Source organism: Vombatus ursinus, unplaced genomic scaffold, assembly GCF_900497805.2.
Source record: "Vombatus ursinus unplaced genomic scaffold, bare-nosed wombat genome assembly UNPS02010394.1, whole genome shotgun sequence".
NCBI classification, from domain to species: domain Eukaryota; kingdom Metazoa; phylum Chordata; class Mammalia; order Diprotodontia; family Vombatidae; genus Vombatus; species Vombatus ursinus.
Window position 1 is genome coordinate 2,197,312 of NW_020950172.1, and position 22,206 is coordinate 2,219,517.

The window sequence follows — 22,206 nt, forward strand, 5'->3', positions numbered from 1 at the left end:
GCCAAATGAATGAATGAATAAGGTGGGACTGGGGGGGTGGGGCAGAGCGAAAATGGTAGAGTAGAGAAGCCCTCAGCTGAGCTCTTCCAAAGAACCCTAAAATAGCCCCTTAAATTGAATTCTGGAGCGGCAGAGCCAACAGAAGGTCCGAGTGAGATGTTTTTCCAGCCCAGGGCGGCTCAGGAGGTGGACAAAGAGAGACGTATGACCCAGGGGTGGTGGCTGGCCTGGAGCCCATGTGGATGGAACACCAGTGAAGGGACCACGTGATGGTGACGGGAGCAGCAGCAGCAGAGGCAGTAAGGAGACACGGCCACTGGTCAGGACGATATCACGAGCTCCCCCGTGCCAGCACTGATGGAGGACCAGACCCTGTTTGGCGTCCCACTTCTGAGTCTTAGCAGAAGGGCAGGGAGGAGCACTTTCAATCAAAAGGGGGTGGAAGCCCTGAGGGCTTCTGGCCTCAAGTGGTCGAGAGCACTGGGGAACAATACTGTTTCCGGTCCCAACAAAGAGGGGCCCTGGGGAACAGGATAAAGTGCAGTCCCTAGGGATCAGAGGCCGTTCCTGGGTAAGAACCAGGGTTCAGACCAAGAAGGCGGGGACCACACCTCTCCCCACATCATACCACCTGGGAAGCACCAAAAGCGTCCAGATCATCAGAACAAGCTCTGAAAATATCAGTGCAAAAAAGCCTGAAGCTTGAGACAAAGCCCCTACACTCTCATGCTGGTAACAGAGCCCAACATTAATATAAAATTCCAAATCAAGAAGCCAGGTAGAAAGATGAGCAAACAACAACAACAAAAGAACCTGACCATAAAAAAGCTACTGTGGTGACAAGGAAGATCAAGCCAGAACCTCCGAAGACGATAATGAAGTTAAAACAGCTACAAGCAAATCCTCAAAGAAAAAAAAAGTGAACTGGACATAAGCCCAACAAGAATTCCTGGAAGAGCTGAAAATGATTTTTAAAATCATATAAGAGCAGTAGAGACAAAGTGAGGTAAAGAAACAAAAGCAAACAAAGAAAATTATGCAAAGATGATTAACAGGTTGGTAAAAGAGGCACAAAAAATTACTGAAGAAAACAACACCTTAAAAAACAGAATGGGCAAAATGGGAAGAAAAGGTACAGAGATTCACTGATGAAAAGAACTCCTTTAAAAAGCAGAAATGGCCACATGGAAAAAGAGGTACAAAAGCTCAAGGAAGAAAATAATTCCTTAAAAATTGGAATTGGACAAGTAGAAGCCAATGAGTACATGAAACAAAAAAATAATCAAAAGAATGAAAAAATAAGAAAATGTAGAATATCTCAGTGGAAAAACAACTGACCTGGAAAGTAGATCAAGGAGAAATAAATTTTTAAAAAAATTTAATACTTTATTTTCCCCCAGTTACATGTAAAAACAATTTTTAACATTCATTTTTAAAAAAATTTGAGTTCCAAATTCTCAGCCTCCTTCCATTTCTTCTCTTCCCCTCATTGAGAAGTCAAGCACTTTACTATAGGTTATACATGTGTAGTCATGCATAACATATTTCCATATTAGTCATATTACGAAGGGAAACACAGACCCCCCAAAACAAAACAAAAACAAGAACAAGCTTAAAAAACTATGCTTCCGTCTGTATTTAGACTTCATCAGTTCTTTTTCTGGAGGTGGAGAGCATTTTTCATCATAAGTCCTTCAGAATTGTCTTGGATCCCTGTATTGCTGAGAATAGCCAAGTCATTCGCAGTTGATTGTATAATATTGTGGTTACTGTGTACAATGTTCTCCTGGTTTTGCTTATTTCACTTTGCATCACTTCATGTAAGTTTTTCTAGACTTTTCTGAGAGTATCTTGCTTGTCATTTCTTGTAGCACGATAGTATTCCATCATAATTATATACCACAATTTATCCAGCCATTCCCCAGTTGATGAACATCCCCTCAATTTCCAATTCTTTACCACCTCTAAAAGAGCTGCTATAACTATTGTTGTACATATATATTCTTTTTCTTTCTTTCTTTTTTTATCTCTTTGGGGTACAGACCTAGTAGTGGCATTGCTAGGTCAAACCTAGCATTGCTGTGTATGCATGGTTTTACAGCCTTTAGGCATAGTTCTTAATTGCTGTGTGGAATGGTTAAATCAGTATACAACTTCACCAACAGTGCATTAGTATCTCAGTTTTCACCTATCCCTTCCAACACTTGTCATTTTCCTTTTCTGTCATATTAGCCAGTCTGTTAGATGCGGGATGGTTAAGTGTTTTAATCAGCATTTCTCCAATCAGTAGTGATTTAGATCATTTTTTTCATATGACTATAAATAGCTTTGATTTCTTCATCTGCAAACTGCTTTCTCATATCCTTTGACCACTTATTAATTGAGGAATGGCTCTTATTTCTATACATTTGCTATATATTTGAGAAATGAGGTCTTTATCAGAGAAGTTTTTTGTTAAATTTCTTTTCACAGTTATGGTTGCTATGTATTTCCCTCCATCCTGTTTCCCTCTTTATCCTACTCTCTTCCTCCTTTCACCTTGTCCATTCTCAAGTGTTTTTCATCTAGCTTTTACCTCCCTCAATTTGACCTCCTTTCTATCAGCAGTCCCTTCTTCTATCCCCTTCTCTTCCTACTTTCCTGTATTGTAAGGTAGATTTCTATACCCAACTGAATATGTGTGTTATTCCTCTTTAAGCCAATCCCAGTGAGAGTAAGGTCCATACGCTCCCCTCTCACTTCCCCCATCTTCCTCTCTACTGGAAAAGCTCTTTTGTAATCTCTTTTGTATCAGGTTATTTACTCCATTCCACCTCTCCCTTTCCCCCCTTTTTAGGTAATCATCCCATCGTATTCAACTTATATCTATGCTCTCTGTCTGTATATACTCCATCTAACTGCTCTAATGATGAGAGTTTATGAGTTATAAATATTTTCCCATGCATGAATAAGAACAGTTTAACCTTATCGAATCCCTTATGATTTCTCTTTCCTGTTTACCTTTTTATGCTTCTCTTAAGTATTGTATTTGAAGTCAGATTTCCTATTCAGCTCTGATCTTTTCATCAGCAATGCTTGAAAGTCCTCTATTTCATTGAATGGCCATTTTTTCTACTGAAGGATTGTACACAGTTTTGCTGGGTAGGTGATCCTGGGTTGTAATTCTAGCTTTTTTGCCCTCCAGATTATTATATTCCAATCCTTCCAGTCCTTTAATGTGGAGTCTGTTAAATCTTATGTGATCCTGTGACTCCATAATATTTGAATTGTTTCTTTTTTGACTTCTTGCAATATTTTCTCCTTGACTTCTGGAATTTGGCTATAATATTCCTGGGAATTTTCATTTTGGGATCCCTTTCAGGAGGTGATCTGTGGATTCTTTCAATTTTTATTTTATCCTCTGGTTCTAGAATATCAGGGTAGTTTTCCCTGCTAATTTCTTGAAAGATGATGTCTAGGCTGTTTTGATCATGACTTTCAGGAAGTCCAGTAATTTTTAAATCATCTCTCCTGGATTGATTTTACAGGTCAGTTATTTTTCCAGTGAGCTATTTCACATTGTCTTCTATTCTTTTTTCACATTTTTTTATTTTGTTTTATTGTTTCTTGATGTCTCATAAAATCATTAGCTTCCATTTACCCAGTTCTAATTTTTAAGGAATTCTTTTCTTCAGTGAGCTTTTGTACCTCCTTTTCCATTTGTCCGATTCTACTGTTTTTATTACATTTTTAAAATTTTTGTTTTCAGATTTTATTATTTATTTTTAGTTTTCAACATTCATTTCCACAAGATTTTGAGTTCTAAATTTTCTCCCCATCTTGTCCCTCCCCCCCACCCCAAGATGGCGTGCATTTTGAATACCCCTTCCCCTAATCTGCCCTCCCTTCTGTCTCCCTTCTCTTATCCCCTTTCCCCTTCTATTTTCCTGTAGGGCAGGATAGATTTCTATACCCCAGAGCCTGTTTATCTTATTTCCCAGTTGCTTGTGAAAACAGTTTTTTTTTTTAACATGTGTTTTTAAAACTTTGGGTTTCAAATTTTCTCCCTTCCTCCTTCTCTGCCCACCCTCATTGAGAAGGCAAGCAATTTGATACAGGTTATTCATGTGTAGTCATACAATACACTTCCATAGCAGTGATGTTGCAAAAAACTAACTATATTTCCCTTAATCCTATCCCGTCCCCTGTTTATTCTATTCTTTCTTTTGACCCTGTCCTTCCTCAGATGTGTTTGCTTCTGATTACCCCCTCCCCTAATCTGCCCTCCCCTCTATCATCCCCCTGCTCTCTTATCCCATTCCTCCCTATTTTCCTGTAGGGCAAGATAGATTTCCATACCCATTTGAGTGTGTATGTTGTTCCCTCCTTAAGCCAAATCTAATGAGAATTAAGATTCACTCATTCCCTTTCACCTTCCCCTGTTTCCCCTCCGCTGTAAAAGCTTTTTCTTGTCTGTTTTATGTGAGATAATTTACCCCATTCTACCTCTCCCTTTCTCCTTCTTCCAGTATAATCCTCTAATCCTCTCTTACCCCTTAATTTTATTCTCCAGATATCACCCCTTCATCTTCAACTCACCCTGTGCCTTCTGTCTATCTGTCTGTCTGTCTATCTATCTCTCTCTCTCTCTCTCTCTATCTATCTATACATAATAATTTTTTCCATCTAACTACCCTAATACTGACAAAGGTCTCACGAGTAACAAATATCATCTTTCCACACAGGAATGTGAACAGTTCAACCTTAATAAGTCCCTTATGATTTCTCTTTCCTGTTTACCTCTTCATGTTCCACTTGAGAATTATATTTGAGAGTCAAATTTCTTTTCAGCTCTGGTCTTTTCAGCAAAAATGCTTGAAAATCCTCTATTTCACTGAATGTCCATTTTCCCCCCAGAAAGATTATATTCAGTTTTGATGGGTAGGTGATTCTTGGTTGTAATCCTATTTCCTTTGTCCTCTGGTCTCTTAATGTAGAAGCTGCTAAATCTTGTGCTATCCTGATTGTGTTTCCATAATACTTGAATTGTTTCTTTCTGGCTGCTTGCAATATTTTCTCCCTGACGTGGGAACTCTGGAATTTGGCTACAATATTCCTAGGAGTTTTCTTTTGGGGATCTATTTCAGGAGGTGATCGGTAGATTCTTTCAATTTCTGTTTTACCTTCAGGTTCTAAAATATCAGGGCAGTTTTGCTTAATTTTTTGAAAGATGATGTCTAGGCTCTTTTTTTGATCATGGCTTTCAGATAGTCCAATAATTTTTAAATTATCTCTCCCAGATCTATTTTCCAGGTCATTTGGCCTATGCTGTTTTTTAAGGTATTATTTTCTTTAGTATTTTTTTTTTTTGCCTCCTCTCCCAAGCTGTTGACTTTTTTCCTTCCATAATTTTCTTGTATCACTCTCGTTTCTCATCTCAGTTTTTCCTCTACCTCTCTTACTTGAGTTTTAAAATTCTTTTTGAACTCTTCCATGGCCTGAGACCAATTCATATTTTTCTTTGAGGCTTTGGATGTTGCAGTTTTGACTTTGTTGTCTCCTTCTTAGTTTGTGTTTTGATCTTCCTTGTTACCATACTTTCTATAGTCAGAATCTTTTTCTACTGTTTGCTCCTATTTCCAGTCTGTTTCTTGGCTTTTAACTCAGCTCAAGTGGGGCTCTGCTTCTGGAGTGGAGGGAGCCCCCAAGCTTCTTATTTTTTTGGAGATAATTCTGGGGACCTGTAAGTTTTTGGTTCTTCCAAGGTAGTATGATCTAGGGACAACTATGTTTACTACTCTTCTGTTCTGTGCTCTGTTCTGAGCTACCGCAAGCATTCTTTCCCACCCTGAGCTGTGACCAGAGTCCTAGCTCCCCTGCAGCTGTAAGCTCTGGTGTGCTGGTGCTCCTCCTTGTCCTGGGACTGAGACTCAGGACTGCAGCATAGATCCAAGTATGGGCAAAACAAGAGAATCCTGCCCCTGGTGCCAGCAAAGGCACTCCCATAATCTCCTTCTGACCAGTTGTCTGATCCCCTTACCATCTGTGGGCTGAGAGGTCTGGAAACTGCCAGTGCTGCCACTGATTCTGTCACCCCCAAGGCCTACTGCTGGTTTTGCTGGGGTGTGGCCCATGCTACACGGCCTTTCACTCTCACCCCATTGCAACTGACCTTTCCTACCAACTTTTTTAGTTGTCTTGGGCTGGAAAATTGTTTCACTGCATCCTTTCATGGGTTCTGCCATTCTAGAATTTGTTTTGAGGCATTATGTAAAATTATTTCGAGGGGTTTTGGGGGAAAGCTCAGGCAAGTCTTACCTTATCTTCACTATCTTGCCCCCACCCTCCCCAAACAAGGAGAGGTCATTTCAGAATTATTGGACTACCTGAATGCCATGATGAAAGAGAGAGCCTTGACATCATATTTCAAGAAATTATCAAGGAAAACTGCCCCAACATTCTAGAATGAGAGGGTTCTAGAAATTGAAAGAATCCACCAATCACTACCAAAAAGATACCCCAAAATGGAAGCTCTAAGGAATATTATAGCCAAATTCCAGAGTTCCCAGGTCAAGGAGAAAATATTGCTAGAAGTCAGAAAGAAACAGTTCAAATATCATGGAGCCTCGGTCAGGATCACATAAGATTTAGCAGCTTCCACGTTCAAGGAATAGAGGGTTTGGAATCCAATATTCTGGAAGGCAGAAGAGCTATAATTGCAACCAAGAGTCACCTACTCAGAAAAACTGCACCCAATGACTTGGTATCCAAATACTTTTAAAAAAAGAAAAGTTAAGTGAATTACAGAAGGAGGAAGACAGTAAAACTGTACTAGTGGGGGAATTCAACTTCTGCCTCTCACACCTAGCTAAATCTAACAGTAAAATAAGAAAGAAGTCACAGAGATGAGTAGAATCTTAGAAAATTTAAATATGATAGACCTCCGGAGAAAATTTGGTGAGACTAGAAAGTAAGTATGCGTCTTTCTCAGTTGTACGTGGCATCTTCACAAAAACTGACCATGTATTAGGGCATAAAAACCTCACAACCAAATGCAGAAAAGCAGAAATATTAGATGCACCCCTTTAAAACTATATTGCAATAAAAATTGCATTTAATAAAGAGCCATGGATGCATAATTTAAAAGCTAATTAGAAACTAAATAATCTAATCCTAAAGAATGAATGGGTCAAAGAACAAATCATAGAAACAATTGATAATTTCATTAAAGAGAATGACAACAATGAAAAAACTTTCCAAAATTTATGGGATGCAGCCAAAATGATACTTGGGGGAATTTTTTTTTTATCTCTAAATGTATCCATCAATAAAAGAGAAATGAATTGAGCATGCAACCAAAAAAATACTAGAAAAAGAACAACTTAATCCCCCCTCTCCCCCATTAAACACCAAAATGGAAATCCTAAAAATCCAAGGAGAGAGTAATAAGGTTGAAAGTTAAAACAGAACAAAACAAAACACCTTTGAACTAGTAAACAAAACTGGGAACTGGTTTTGTGAGAAAACCAATAAAATAGATAAACCATTAGTTAATTTGCTTTAAAAAAAAAGAAAGAAAACCAAATTACTAGAACAAAATGAAAAGGGTGAATGCACCAATAAAGATGCAATTAAAGTAGTTATTGGGAGTTATTTTGTCAATTATATGCCAGTAAAACTGACAGTCTAAATGAAATGGATGAATAATTACAAAAATAATTTGTATTGTACTGCTCAGATTAACAGAAGAAATAGAAAACTTAACCCTATCTTAGAAAAATAAAATAAACACGTCACCAGTGAACTCCATAAGAAAAAAATCCCCAGGACCAGATGGATTTCCAAATTAATGCTGCTAAGCATTTAAGGAATAATTATTCCCAATACCATATAAACTATCTAGAAAAATAGGCAAAGAGGGAGTCCTACCAAATTCATTTTATGGCTCAAATATGGTGCTGATACCTAAACCAGAGAGAGCAAAAACAGAGAAAGAAAATGGTTGACCAGTTTCCCTAATGAATATTGATGCGGAAATTTGAAATACAATACTAGCAAGGAGATCACAGCAGTGGATCATGAGGATGCTACACTATGACCTGGTGGGATTTACACCAGGAGTGCAGGATTGGTTCCGTAGTAGGAAAACTATCAGCATTATTGACCGTATCAGTAACAATAACAAGAAAAATCTTGTGGTTATCTCAGTAGAGATAGAAAAGGCCTTTGACAAAATACAACACTCACTCTTCTTCAGAAAACACTAGAAAGTATAGGAATCCATGGAAGGTTTCTCAAAATGTTCATTAGTATCTGTCTAAAACCAGGAGCAAGCATTATCTGTAATGGGCTAAGCTAGAGGCTTTCCCATTAAACAGGAGCCAAGCAAGGATGTCCTTTCTCACCACTGTTACTCTGCATTGTACCAGAAATGTTACCTGTGGCAATAAAACAAGAAAAAGAAATTGGAGGCATAAAAATAAGCAGCGAGGAAACAAAACCGTCCCTCTTTGTAGGTGATGCGATTTTATGTCTGGAGAGCTTTGGTGAATGAACATCGGAAGGTAGAGAGGCTGGTAGGATGAGGAAAGGCAATGCAGATATGAGCAGGTAAAGGCAGGGAGGCGGGAGAAGTTTGTTTCCGCGACTGGATGAGATGTGATATGAGAGGTCACAGGAGAGAGACCACCCCTGTTTGAAGTGAAATCTGGCTCACTTAAAGAGCCGTTCCCACCCCCGAGGCCCTTGGCAGCAGCCCGGTGGAGATGAGCATTTCACGCGGTGAGGTTTTCCTGTGCGCCTCCCAAGAATGAGGGTCTTGGGGCCTTGATGCCTTCACTACTCCCCTGGGAGGAGGAGCTCCTTGGGCCTCTCTAGGTCCTGACCCTGCAGAGAAGAGCGTGGCTGCTCCTTATAAAGGGCCAAGCTAGCCCTGCTCCGGCCTGCCCCCACTGCCCAGCCCCGGGGGCTAGTTGGTGCCTGCAGGTCATGACAGTGCCTCTCTCCAGGCAGAGAGCCTCGAAGGGAGAATGATTTAAAAACCATCTTTGCCAGCGTGTGCTGTGTAGGGTGGAGAATGCTCGTGTTCTAAGCCAGTACGGTCCAGAAGCGCCCCGTGATACTTCTCTGAGGGAGGAAGAGGTGTCAGCTCAGCGCTTGCTATTCTCGCCAAACCGTTGAAAGGCTTAGTTTTGTCGTAGTGACCTGCTGGTGTGGCCTTGGATAGAGGCACAGAATAAACCCCTGAATCAGATGGGGAGGATTCCATTTCCCAGAGGAGGCCCTGCCCCTCCTGCTTCAGCCCATCCCGCCCGTGAGTGTGGTCATCGGACTCGCCGGCACCTGCTTCTTCACCGGGAGCGCCTGAGGAGCTCCGGAGGGGCTCGCCGGATCTGTCGCTGCTCCAGGGTGCGCCTCAGCCCTCCGTCGGTGTGACGTGCCGCTGTCTCTCGGACTCTGGGCTCGGTGAGGGTGAGGAGCGAGCAGAAGACCTCGGGCCCCCTGGGGCTTCAGTTCAGATCAGTTCAGATTGGCGGTGTCCTCATCATCTCGTCTAACGTCAGCCCAAGACCTTACGGTGGAGTCCGGCCGCCCGTGAAGCCCGTGCCGTTCCCTCCCCTCCTTGCGCCGTGACCCGCTCAGCCGTTCTGCAGCTGATGGCGCTGTTTGGTTTCCACTTCTTCCACCACAAGCAGAGCTTCTCTCGGTACTCTTGTCTGTTTCTTTCTCTTTCTTTTTTCTCTGACTCCTTGGGGATATAGGCCTACTAGTGGTATTGCTGGGTCAAAGCGTGTGTGCGTTTGAATAGCCCCCACCACGCTCAAGTGCACGTTGCTTTCCGGAGTTGTCGACGCCCCTCACAGCTCCACAAACTGAGCTTTAGCGGAGCTGTCCTACCGCAGCCCCTCCAGCTTTCATCATTTTCCCTTTTTGTCATGAAGGAACTCATGTTTGAACAGACACCGAGGGAACTCTTAGGCCAGTAAATACCCCTGATGAAAAGCGAATATGTTTGTACGTGCCAAGTCAACGGGATACACATTTGTTGCTTTTTAGCATAAATGTAGGGGACACAATGTGCAGAACTTATTTTTATTTTTAATCGAGAAGACAGCATGTTTCAGCAGAATTTCCAATCTGTGGAGAAGCTGTTGTTCAAAGTGCTGCAGAACCTATCAAACCAATATAGGCCTTGTTTCTTCTGAATTTTGATGTGGAAAGTATAATTTCTTGTGACTTTCCAACAATAAAATTATACTAAACTGCTGCCTAAGTATTTTATGAAAAATATTTTAAGCCAAAAAGTTGACAATAATTCCGTTTGCCTGCTCGTTCATTACATGTACATGCTTACCTCCAGTGAAATGGAAATTTTAAATTTAGAATTATTGCCAACCAAATTACCTTTATCAGTGAGAGAGCATCTGTTCACAATTACTTATGATGGAGGAAAAATGAATCTTTTCAGTGTATACATTTGTAGGCCTGATGCATATAAATGATCAGTCATGCCAAGGCTTCGGTGACCCATTTTTCAATAAGTCCTCCAGTGGGCCCCTGCACCAAACCATCCCCGGGCATCATGGAGGCTGGGACGGGACTGGGGGAGTGGATGTGCTCGGCTGCTTTCTATCAGTTACATCGGTGGATTCTACAATCGGCTCGTTAGTAATTGCTTATTGTGCGTCCTGCGGCCAGAGAAGGAGGGAACCCGTCTGACCCCCCTCCGTGACTGAGGAGCCAGAAGCCGCAGCCTCCCCCACTGAGGCTTCCTTGGACTGGACAGAATGGATTTCTCTCCTACAGGGGCGGGGTGGGGGGGACTAACTGGGACTCACCTGGGACACCTGGGCCGGGGCGCTGTGTTTTGGCCTGGTACCAGTACAAGGCCGCTGCTGTAGCCCGTGTGAGTGAGGGATGCTCTGTCCTTGACGAGAGGAGGTGGAGGCAGTGAGAGGCGCTTGCCAGAGACACGAGGCGCTGCTCGGTGAGTGTCCTATGGGCTGACGGGTTGGCGGTGATGAATGGGGAACACAGGAGAGATGGGAATGGAATGGATGAGGGCCTGTGGTAGCCAGGGTGGGATCGCTGGGGCCGGATACCTGACCTGGTGGTGTCCTGCATCCCTGGGGAGTGAGTGCTGCGCCGTCATCTCCGTCACCGTCTCCATGTGGGACCTTTATTACCTCCTTCTCTGACCTGACCTGCACAGTAACGTGTGAGCTGAGGCTCTGGGAGGGCAGCCAAATTGCCCAGAGCCCCATGGAGAGTGGAGGTCTTCCTGCCTAGGAGCCGAATGAGCCCTCTACACTGTCCTGCCCTGCCTCTCGGCAGTGATACCTGGCTTCTTTTCAGGACCTCTGCATCCCCTTGTCCCACTTGAGCCCAGGACCCGATTACTCTGGGGGCTCCATACGCCCCGGGGGAGGGAGCTCAGGCTGAGGAGGGTGGGGTGAGAGAGGGCTTCAGGGAACCAGCTGGGAAGGTGATGGTGGTGCTGCATGCCGGAGGCCCATGAGGCTTCCTTGAGGCCCTACAGACTCCAGGTCATCTTGTGCGCACACACGTGGGTGATGACCGCCATGGATAAGGCCTGTGCAGGCCTGTTGATAATCTCAGCAAAGCGCCTTGCACACCCGACACGCTCTACAGGTCCAATCCGCGGCGTCTACACTTCCTCTGGCAGAAGGTCACCGGCCCCCTACAGGATCTCCCTGCCTCGGGCCCCTCTTCCCTCCCAGCCATCCCACCAAAGTGCAGCTCCTTCCCTAATGGCACCCATGCCTCTGTTAGGAAGTTAGACTCTTCCCAGGCCCGGGACCACCAATCTTTCCCAGGCTTCTTTCTTACTCACGGCGCCCATAGGAAGCGCTCATTGATCGATCATTGATCGATTGAGCATCTATCTGACCCTCGCCTGTTGAAGGTGAACAGAGCACCCCGAGGTGGCACGGGCGAGCCGTCCGTTTCTGGCCTTCAGGTCAGCTCAGTCCGGCATACTCATTAAGTGCCCACGCTGTGCTGGGGATGCACAGATGGATCCCCCAGAGACCCGGCCCCGAGGAGCTCATCAGAACGCCCGGGGGGCCGGGGTACATGGACACAAGGGGCTGACACGGTGCACAGAGGTCCTGGCAGGACCGAGGCATTGCTTCTCAGCCCTCACCAGGGCGGTGGGTGGTCCGGCAATGGGTGTTTGCTGAGGGTGTGCCTGGGGTTCTTCATGCAGGAGGCTTAGTGTGTCCCTTTAGGAGCGATTTAGTGGTTTTTGAGAGGCAGTGCACCAGCCCTGGGGCAGGTCCTGACTCTGGGGCGAGTCACTTCCCTGTGGGTGTTCTGGGGTCTCTCCCTCCTCTCCAGGCCCTGTGCCAGTGCTTCATCTCTACCCCCACACCTCTCCTCAAGCACTGCCCCTTTCCAGCTTTGTCTTGCTGTGTTGTGTTCCTTCATTAGAAGGTAAGCTCCTGGAGGGCAGGGACTGTCTGTCTTCCTGCTTGTATTTGTATTCCCAGAACTTATTACTATGCCCGGTACACAATAACGGCTTAATGCATGCTTACTGACTGACCAATTGACGAGGCCACTCTCATTTGTAGAGAAGGTGCCAACCTGCATGGGCAGAGGGCATTTCCTCACCCCGCTGAAATCCCAGGCCCAGGACACACCGTTGTTCCTCCTTCCTTATCCAAAGGCCCCGAGTGCACCTTGACCTCCTTACCTTGCTGCTGCTTCTGGTAAGGAAGCTTCCCAAAGATTCAGGTGTCTTTGGGATTTATGGTCTTGATCAGTGGATCTGCTCTCCCTGGAGGTGCCCATGGGTGTATAGTGGGGCTGTTTGCTCACACTCACCACTGGGACAGCTCAGCCTCAGGATGGGCTTTGGATGAGGAAAGCGAGGGCCAGAGAGGTCGGGTGAGGTGCTGCAGGTCGTCCCCAGAGGTGGCCCTTGGACCCAGGTCCCCTCTTCTCTACCATGCTGCCCTGGCCTTGGTTTTCTTCATGGTGAATATGAGAATCACGATGTGTGGCCTGTCTCTCCAGGTGTGGAGTGGTGGAGAAACACTTTCAAATCCACCCAAGCCCATAGCAGCTGAGCTGGCCTGGAGCATGGTGGCGAGGGGCGGTCAGGGTTCAGCCGGACAGAGGAGGAGAGTTGGTGTGACTCTGGATGGGTGGGGGGCTGTGATTTATGGCATCAGCCGAGGCTGAGTCAGAGTGAAAGCGGCGTCTGCCTGGGGGCCCCACTCGGATGCCCTGGTGTGGCGTTGGGGCTCGCCTCTCTGCAGAATCAGATCGCGCATGGATTGTGTGCAGAGAGTGGGGGAGGTGGCTGATGGGGGCTTTGGGGAGGCCCGACTCCTGGGACAGATCCAGGAAAAAATCAGCTGCCGAAGGAGACTCTCCTTTGGAGGCCGTGAACTGCAGGAGCTCCTGCGTCTTGTTCCTTTATTCCTCGGGTAATCTGTTTTGACTCACTTATCTTCCTTCCACAACTGTCATCATCACTGCAGTTTTTCGGAGTACAGCGGCAGGCTGCACCTTCATGGGAAATCATTTCCTTGGGCTTTTTTTTCTCCTGGTTCAGTGAATTCAGTCATTTTCTGAACTAGTGATTCTCAAGTGTGCATCAGAGTTGAGTCTCACACTGATCTGCACCCGGTGTCAGAGCCCTCTCAGAGTTCTTTAGAAGCCAGTCCTGGCTTAAGATCTCATGAGCTTTCACATGTAGAACCCTCCCCCCCACCCCCTCGGCATGCGTGATCTCGGGAGATGCTCCTGCCCTCTGAGATGGGCAGTGGCTCCCCATTCCCTGCCGAGTATGGAGCAGACTCCTTGGCCCGGCCTTCACAGCTCTTTCCAGGCCCCGGGTTCTTTCCATCCCACCTGCCCAGCTCTTCTCTTGGCCTCAGAGCTCCCTGCCTCGGTGGAGCTGGGCCTTCCCTGCACAAGCTGAGCCTTTTCCCTCTCTCAGTGTTTTAGTGATTTCTTTAAGAGTTGGTCATTGGGGCAGCTGTGAAGAGGCCCATGGAATCCACTGACGCTTTGCCTGTCTCCTGAGAAAGCCGTTTCGAGAGTGAGATTCTATGAATTTAGAGGGGAGAGAGGCAGACATGGGCTCATCACTGACCATTGCCCAGACTTCTCATCAGATGGGGAGTTGGCATTAGAGAGATCTGCCCAGTCCACTGGAGGACTCGGCCCCAGCAACAGAGCTGGAGAGGAACATTGGGAGGGGTGGGATACTGGACCTATGTTGGCACATCCTTCTGGAGAGTGGCTTGACTTGCCTGGGTGAGCTTTTGTAGAATTGACTCAGCCTTAGAACAAGTGATGTCAGAACTGGGAGGGCCTTAGAACAGGGAAGGTCAGGGCTGGGAGGGGCCTTAGAACAGGGGATGTCAGAGCTGGGAGGGGCCTTAGAACAGGGGATGTCAGGGCTGGGAGGGGCCTTAGAACAGGGGAGGTCAGGGCTGGGAGGGGCCTTAGAACAGGGGATGTCAGGGCTGGGAGGGGCCTTAGAAAAGGGAAGGTCAGAGCTGGGAGGGGCCTTAGAAAAGGGAAGGTCAGAGCTGGGAGGGGCCTTAGAACAGGGAAGGTCAGGGCTGGGAGGGACCTTAGAACAGGGAAGGTCAGGGCTGGGAGGGGCCATAGAACAGGGAAGGTCAGGGCTGGGAGGGACCTTAGAACAGGGAAGGTCAGGGCTGGGAGAGCCTTAGAACAGGGAATGTCAGGGCTGGGAGGGGCTGTAGAACAGGGAATGTCAGGGCTGGGAGAGGCCTTAGAACAGGGAAGGTCAGGGCTGGGAGAGCCTTAGAACAGGGAAGGTCAGGGCTGGGAGAGCCTTAGAACAGGGAAGGTCAGGGCTGGGAGGAGCCTTAGAACAGGGAAGGTCAGGGCTGGGAGTTGCCTTAGAACAGGTGAGATCAGAGCTGGGAGAGCCTTAGAACAGGGAAGGTCAGGGCTGGGAGGAGCCTTAGAACAGGGAATGTCAGGGCTGGGAGGGGCCTTAGAACAGGGGAGGTCAAGGCTGGGAGGGGCCTTAGAACAGGGGAGGTCAGGGCTGGGAGGGGCCTTAGAACAGGGAAGGTCAGGGCTTGGAGTTGCCTTAGAACAGGTGAGATCAGAGCTGGGAGAGCCTTAGAACAGAGAATGTCAGGGCTGGGAGGGGCCATAGAACAGGGGATGTCAGGGCTGGGAGGGGCCTTAGAACAGGGCAGGTCAGGGCTGGGAGAGTTCTTAGAGATCATCTAATACAAAAAAGTCTCATTTTATAGATGAAGAAACTGAGGTCCTGGAAGGGAAGTGAGTTCCCCCCGGCTGGGCAGTTAGTGACCGCGCTGGGCATCCTGCCCAGAGCGCCAGCCCCTCTGCGGCCCTCAGAGTGGCAGTGGCTCAGTAATAGCGTTTGGTCCATTCATTTATTATTTACTCTTTCCAGAACAAGTGCATCGGCATCTAGAACAGCACGAGGTGAAGTACCTGCAGTTTGCCTTCCGGTGGATGAACAATTTGCTGATGAGAGAGATGCCACTGCGCTGCACCGTCAGGCTCTGGGACACCTACCAGGTGAGCTCTGCTGGGGGCCAGTCGCTGCAGGGCGGGGCAGCCCCCTGGCCCATCCCCTGGAGGGGGGTTTCTATGGAGGGCAGGGCCCAGCTTGTCCCTGGGCAACCTCCTGCTGCTACTGTTCTGTCTCCTCTTTCTTCCCCGCCCAGCCTCCAGTGCTTGAAGCGCAGCCCCCACCTCCCAGAATCCTCTCCTTCAGAGTCCCTGTTCCCCCTCCCTTCAGTTGCAGGTGGGAAGACCTCAGGCTTCCACCTTTTGCGTTGCCATTCTCAGGTCCTCCCCAGAGTCGGGTTTTGGGCGGCCTGGACCTGGCAGAGGTCGGGGCGCTGTCCCCTCTCTGGTCCTCAGGACTGTTGACACATTCAGTGACCTTTCATCCCCCAAAGGGCACACAACCTCCCCTCCCAGTGCTCATTCTGGAGCCCAGATGGGCTTCCCCGAGACCCTGCCCCTCCTTGTCTCCAGACACTGCCCTGCAGTCGGCTGATGAGGAGATGCTCAGGAGTCATCGCCCGTTCCCCACGTTTTCTCTTAAGGGCGGTGTACCCCCGAAGCATTCTCTTTCCCAAAGATTGGTTGAATTTCCCTCTTTTCAGGGTTTGGATTTTTGTGACAAATGACCTTCATTCCCTGGAAAATTTCATGGAGGGCCCAGTGGCCCAAGGAACTTTTTGTTTATGAGGATGGCCTCCTGTAACATCACTAGCTGTCCATTAGATACAGTAGTGTTTCATGGATCAACTGATCCCCTGAGTCAGGAGAAATAGGCAAGCAGCTGAATGATGCCAGTGGGGGACTGCAGGACTGTAGGGCCCCCATTTCTCCCCTTTCCCCTTTGTTGAGAAAACCCAAGCCTGTGCCGTGAGCTCCTTCCTCTCTCCTGCTGTATACCTCAGAAATGTCCCACGGCACCCCCTTTTCTCTAGCCTGAAGAAGCAGCCTTTGTCTATGCCAGAGATCAGCCCAGCGCTGGTAGCCTTGACCTCGTCCCCTCCCGCCTCCCAGAGTCTGTCCTCGTTCACATTCAGCCTCCTGTTCTCCGTCTCTGTCTCTGCCCCCATCTGCCTGGGTCTTCCCCTCCTCAAAGACCTTCACTTGGCTCTTATGCTATTGCCCTGTGACCATTTGACAGCCAAACTCTGTTGGAACCACTACCGTCTATGTGCACCCATCACTGTCCGTTCCTCGTGGCCCATTCGTGTCTCGGCTCATGGCCTCTGGCTTCCACTTCGCCTCTGGATGGGAGTGGTTCTGTGTAAAGTCACGAAGGTGTCTCGATCGGCAAATCCAGTGTCCTTTTCTCTAGCTTCACTCTTGCCGACCTCTCTCTGCAGCCTTGGATGCTGCTGGGGCCTCCTCCCCCTCCTCCTGCTCTCCCTCCTTCCTCCTTCCCCCCCCTCCTTCCTCCTCCTACCCCTCTTCCTTCCCCCCCTCCTCCCTCCTCCTCTCCCTCCTCCCCTTTCCTCCCCCTTCCCTCTCTCCCTCCTTCCTCCTCCTCTCCCTCCTCCTCCTCTCCCTCATCTCTCCTTCCCCCTCTCCTGGTTCTCTTCCCACCTGTGTGACAGTGCCTTCTCACTTCCTTTGTGGAGTTGCCTTCTCTCTCCCCCCACAGTCCCATCCTCCTTCCCCTCTCCTCTCTCGTGAATCCCGACACTCCGATGGGTTCGACTCTCTTTCCTCTGTAGCAGGCCCTCAGCTTGCTCCTGTGCCAGCTGACAGCTGGCTGGACTTCTCCTCCTAGCCCTCCCTGGTTCTTGTCCCAGAACAGAACTAAGTATCTCCCTCCTCTTTCAGCTGAGGCCGTCCCAGCCTCCCCGTCATCCCCTTTCACAGTGTGGGAGCTGCCCTCCTTCTTCCCTTCCTCCCGGGGCCAGGCCCTGCTCCCCGTTGCAGGAGCCCAGAGGCTCTTTCTGTCCTTGTCCCTTCCTTCTGACATTCCAGAGCCGTCCTGGCTCCCTCTGGCCTCTTGGGTAGCATGTGGTCCATAAACATTTGTTAAGCTTGTACTGTGTGCCAGGCACTGTGCTGAGTGCAAGGGATGCCAGTAAGAAGTCCCTGCCCTCTGAGAGCTTACATTCTAGTGGGGAAGACAGCACATCACTGGGAGGGGGGCCAGACTGGGCCTCTGCCCCCCCTCCATCCCTCTAGGCAGATGCTCAGGGGAGCTGTGAGGTCCGGGGCTGGGGGCCAGATGTCCTAGAGTCCTGACCTAGCAGAAGCCTGCTGTACAAACCGCTTTACGTTTCCAGCTGTCTGCGCTCTGGCTTCACGTCCTGCCCCTCCAGGGGCTCCTGGCCGAGCCTGTCTCTCTTTGCCAGTGTGCCTCTCACATCTGACCCACCCTCCATCCACCCCCCCCATCCTCCCCCCCCACTCATGCCTTCAAGACTCCACTCAGATGCTATTTCTTATCCCCTGGTGAGAGTTTCTTCTCCGAAATTACTTTGTTTTTCCTTTGTATGTATTCTGTATTTCTTCTTCTGTGTTCTGTGCGATGTCAGCTCCTTGTGGGTGTCCCTGCCGTGTTGCGTAGTGGCAGATGTCAGAGTCTCTTGGTGCCTGGCCTGGAACCCTGCGCCCTGCCCAGCTCCGTCCTTCCGCGTCCCAGGGCTCTCGGCTGTGGCATTCTCAGCTCCCAGGGACCCTCACGAAGTCAGAGGATGCCCCATCAGAGGGTCCTTTCTGTCTTGGAGACTTTCAGCTCCTTCCTTGCTGGCAAACCTCTCCCATTGAGCATGTGTTTTATACTAGCAATGTTTTTAGCATTAATTTTTTAAAAATTAAATTGATCGTGATAAGGCACGAGCTGTATTCTCAGTGTTGTGTGGCGTTCACCTACTGTGTGTGCACACAGGTTTGTGATGCATTTGGTGATGAGTTCTTTTCTTTCTGGGGCTTTTTATTTCTCTTCTGTTATTTTTTAAAAAATGCTCCATTTGTGAGTTCTGCTGCTGCAGATGCTTGGAGGAATGCTTATCATCTCGTTCTTGCACTTCCCCCTGGATCCCTGGTTGTCTTCCTAGGCCCAGCACTCTGCCAGGATGTCAAGGCTTCCCCTGGACAGTTGGGGTGAAGGAGCTGTCAGCCTTGGCCTGATTGATCCAACTTGGTGGTGTTACAGGAAGCAGAATGTAACATCCCGTAAAGTGCAGGCGGTGCTCTTGATTTTGTCATTGGTTATGCTATTGGAGACATGGGCCCCCTCATTAAGCACTGCGTTCTCTGGTAACACTGTCCCCATTAAGGATAAATTAGGTATTAAGTCAGTCGCATTTTGAGGAGGCAGGAAATAGATCTCATGGTCTCTGGCCCTGCATCACTTCACTAAAATTCCTAATAGATATTAAAACGTGAAGCACAATTGTGGCATCTTTATCGAGTTAATTTTCCTGAAATTAAATTTGGGCATGAATGGAGTCATTTGTACTATGGAATCACTTCTGAACTGACAGTACCCTAGTCGAAAGCCTTTTTACATCTTAAAAAGCGGGGGTATTTCTATCTTACAGGGCCAAGTAACCATGAAATTGCATTGCATCTTTTGGCAATGAAAATACATGGTAATCATAGGATTGCAATCGGGTTATTACTCTCCCCTAAACTAGAGGCTTTATTAGCTGGGGGGTTATGTGCCTCAGTAACTGTTTAACCCGTTAGAAGTTAACTGGAAAAACTCGTGGTGAATGTTGTGATATAATTTCCTTCTGTGTGTAACCCATGGATCAGTGATGGCGGCTTTGCTCTCCTCTCCAAGTCCAGAGTTTAGTCACTGACTCATTAAACCCAGGCTCTGGAAGGGACCCTACAGCTCATTGAGTGCCCACTGGGGAGTGGGATTCTCCATAATGTTTCCCTTTCATAGGGGAGGCCCATCCAGAGGGGAGAAGGGTCTTTCTGGGGGACACTTTGGAGAGATGAGATGATTGTGTTGACGGGAGTCCAATAGGTGCTTTCTGCATTTGAGGTTGGGCTCTTTGGAATCCTCACTCTTCCCATGGGACTGAGTGTCAGCTTAAATGCTGAACAACATCGTTTGAGCTGTGGTGACCTCCCTTCAGAAGTCCGTCAGATCCTCTCTTCTCCTTCCGCCCTGAATTCTGCTTGTTAAGACGGTGTACTAAGAGTGTGAAGACGTATTCTGGAAGCAGATCCTGGAGGGACTGTACTGTTGTAACTGGCTGAGCCCAGGGGAGGATCTGAGAAAGGACCGTGAGTAACACTCCTTCCCCAGTCATGACAGAAAGCACGAATGGAAGGGCACACAGAGCTCGCTCAATGCCCATCGCGGTGGTAGCCTGTAGAAAAGGTTTTTGTCAAAAGTGCTTCCAGCTCTGTCCTCAGCTGTTAGAATTCCTCAGTTGGATTTTGCATTTTTTGCATTTTCTTTGTGGTGGAGTAGACTGTCCTGCACTTGACGTGTGCATTGTTACCCCGAGTGCTTGAATAGGGTTTGAGGGGCCCTTTTATGGCAGAAATTTTCCTTTGTAGTAAACTGTGTTTCAGTAGTGTGGGCCAAAGAGAGAGTGGTTTTTTAGGGTAGAACTAGGGCCACGTGAGCTTGGAGCTTGTGGTTCTGGGCCCTGTATAGTAATTACTATGCTTTGTTTTGTATGTAAATTTTATTTCCTTTCCTCTGGCCATGCCATATTCTCCCCAGGGGGCTGCCTGCTTGAGGACCCAGGTGGCTTCCTTTTTGTCTTTCTCCATCCCTAGGCCTGGCCTGTTGCTGGGGAAATCGAAGGGAATGAATCATTTTGAGCATCACAGCCCAGGGATCCGCCTGCCAGACTGTGCAGCAGACGGTGCAGTCCCGTCTTGGAAGACGTGGCCTCTTTCCCTGATGAGGCGGGTTCTTCTCTCCAAGGCTCACGTTGTGTGATTCTGAGCAGAGAGATGGATAGGTGTTTGCTGGGGAGTGACCAGATGCCTCTTTAGTGAGCTGGTGTGGCCCACGTGCTTGTCCTCTGCCTGGGCTCACTGAACAGTGCCCTGCAGCGGCGAGCTGACAGGAAGGGACCTTACTGCGGCCATCGTGACGGCGGTCAGCGGTCACTGAGAATGCTCGGTACAGTGCTAGGTGGCGGGCCCAGCGGCAGAGACAGCCAAGGGGAGAGATGACCCCCACAGGCGGGGAGGCGATTTGGGATGAAAGCTGAGGGCTGAGGACTTGGGTTGGATTGGTCCGCCTGCCCTGGCCCTTCAGGGGTGTGGAGGGAATTGTGAGGGAAGAGCGGGGCAGAGTAGGGGTACTTGACTCGTCCCCAGACTGGCCGGGCCTGCTGTGGTGTAGGAGGAAGTGTGAGAGGGACGCTGCCGAGGTGCCTGTGAGTGAGAGGTCTGGGGGCGTGGAGAACGGCGGAGACCTCAGCGCTGAAGCAAACCCACCCCCATTGGAGGCCTCCCAAGGAGCAGATGGTTCTTTGACCGTCCCAGTCTCCACATCGTCCAGAAGAAGCATCAGGTCTGACCTGGAACACAGAATCCTTGCAGAATAATGGACCTGTTTGCCTGTCAGGACTCCTATGTGGGGGCGAAGAGCGCTTTGTAGATTGGGCTGGTCTGTACCCTCCTGACTCCAACGAAGCCGAATCGGGTGGCCTGGAAGGATGTGGCTAGACCCGCTAACCTGCGATGGAGTGAGGAGGCCAGGGCGCCCTGACCTGCAGCGCTCTGTTGGGCAGCAGCTCTTGCTCAGAGAGTGTCCTCCCTGGACCACTTACAGAGGAGTAATTGCACAGACGTGCCTAAGAAATGGTTCCTGTTACAGTGTGGGCTCACCCGAGTCCTTCTTCTGACCCCTGGAAAACAGCTGAGGGCTCTGGGAAGGATTCTCCAAACAGAAGGGAAGCCGTGCAGATAGCTGAAGATGGCACTGGGATCCATCCCTTCCTCGAAGGCAGGGAAACAAATCCAGGCTGTGGATGTCCTGAAAGGCTCATCCTCCCGCAGTGTGCAAATCGCCTTCCTTCCCTTGGGAAATCTGGGCATGGGACGCCAGAGGCAGAGGGGCCGTCGAGGGAGTCTGACCAGCCGCTCCGCACCAGGCCAGCGTTTTTGAGCCCAAACAGTCCGGTTCTGTCAGTTTCTCATCAGCCTGAGCCCTCGGCGGTGCGGTGGCCGGCTACGCGGCCCTGCGCACGCCTCTGACAGATGCCGGGGGGCAGCCTTCTACACAGTGGGGATCCTCCATGCCCTTGGCATAGGGAGGCTGGCGCTCAGGGAGATGGCTCACCGTGTTAACCTTTCTCTGACACTGGGGTGGTTTTTACAAAAGGAAATCTTCCCAGCTTATTCATTAGCCCTGGGTGTTTATGAAATTACTTTCCAGTGACTCCCATTAGACCATTGATGTTTATTTTAATTAAGAACTCCCATCCCTGCCCCTCACTGTGGTGTCCCCTCCCCCATATATCCCCAGTACCTCTTCCCCCCGACATACCCAGTGCCTCTCCCCCCATACATCCCCAGTGCCTCCCCCCCCACATCCCCAGTGCCTCTCCCCCCCCACATCCCCTCTGCCTCTCCCCCCACACATCCCCACTGCCTCTCCCCACACACATCCCCACTGCCTCTCCTCCCACACATCCGCAGTGCCTCTCCTCCCACACATCCGCAGTGCCTCTCCCCACACACATCCCCAGTGCCTCTCCCCACACACAT

General features: G+C 48.7%; 1 protein-coding gene across 1 annotated transcript in view; it reads left to right on the plus strand.

Moving 5' to 3' along the window:
- TBC1D22A (TBC1 domain family member 22A) overlaps window positions 1-22,206 on the plus strand; it is a 306,894-nt gene that overhangs the window by 191,269 nt on the left and 93,419 nt on the right. Inside the window, exon 10 of the mRNA XM_027854296.1 lies at window positions 15,419-15,546. Within this exon, the coding sequence (XP_027710097.1) occupies window positions 15,419-15,546 (128 nt within the window). The remainder of the gene's footprint in view (window positions 1-15,418; window positions 15,547-22,206) is intronic.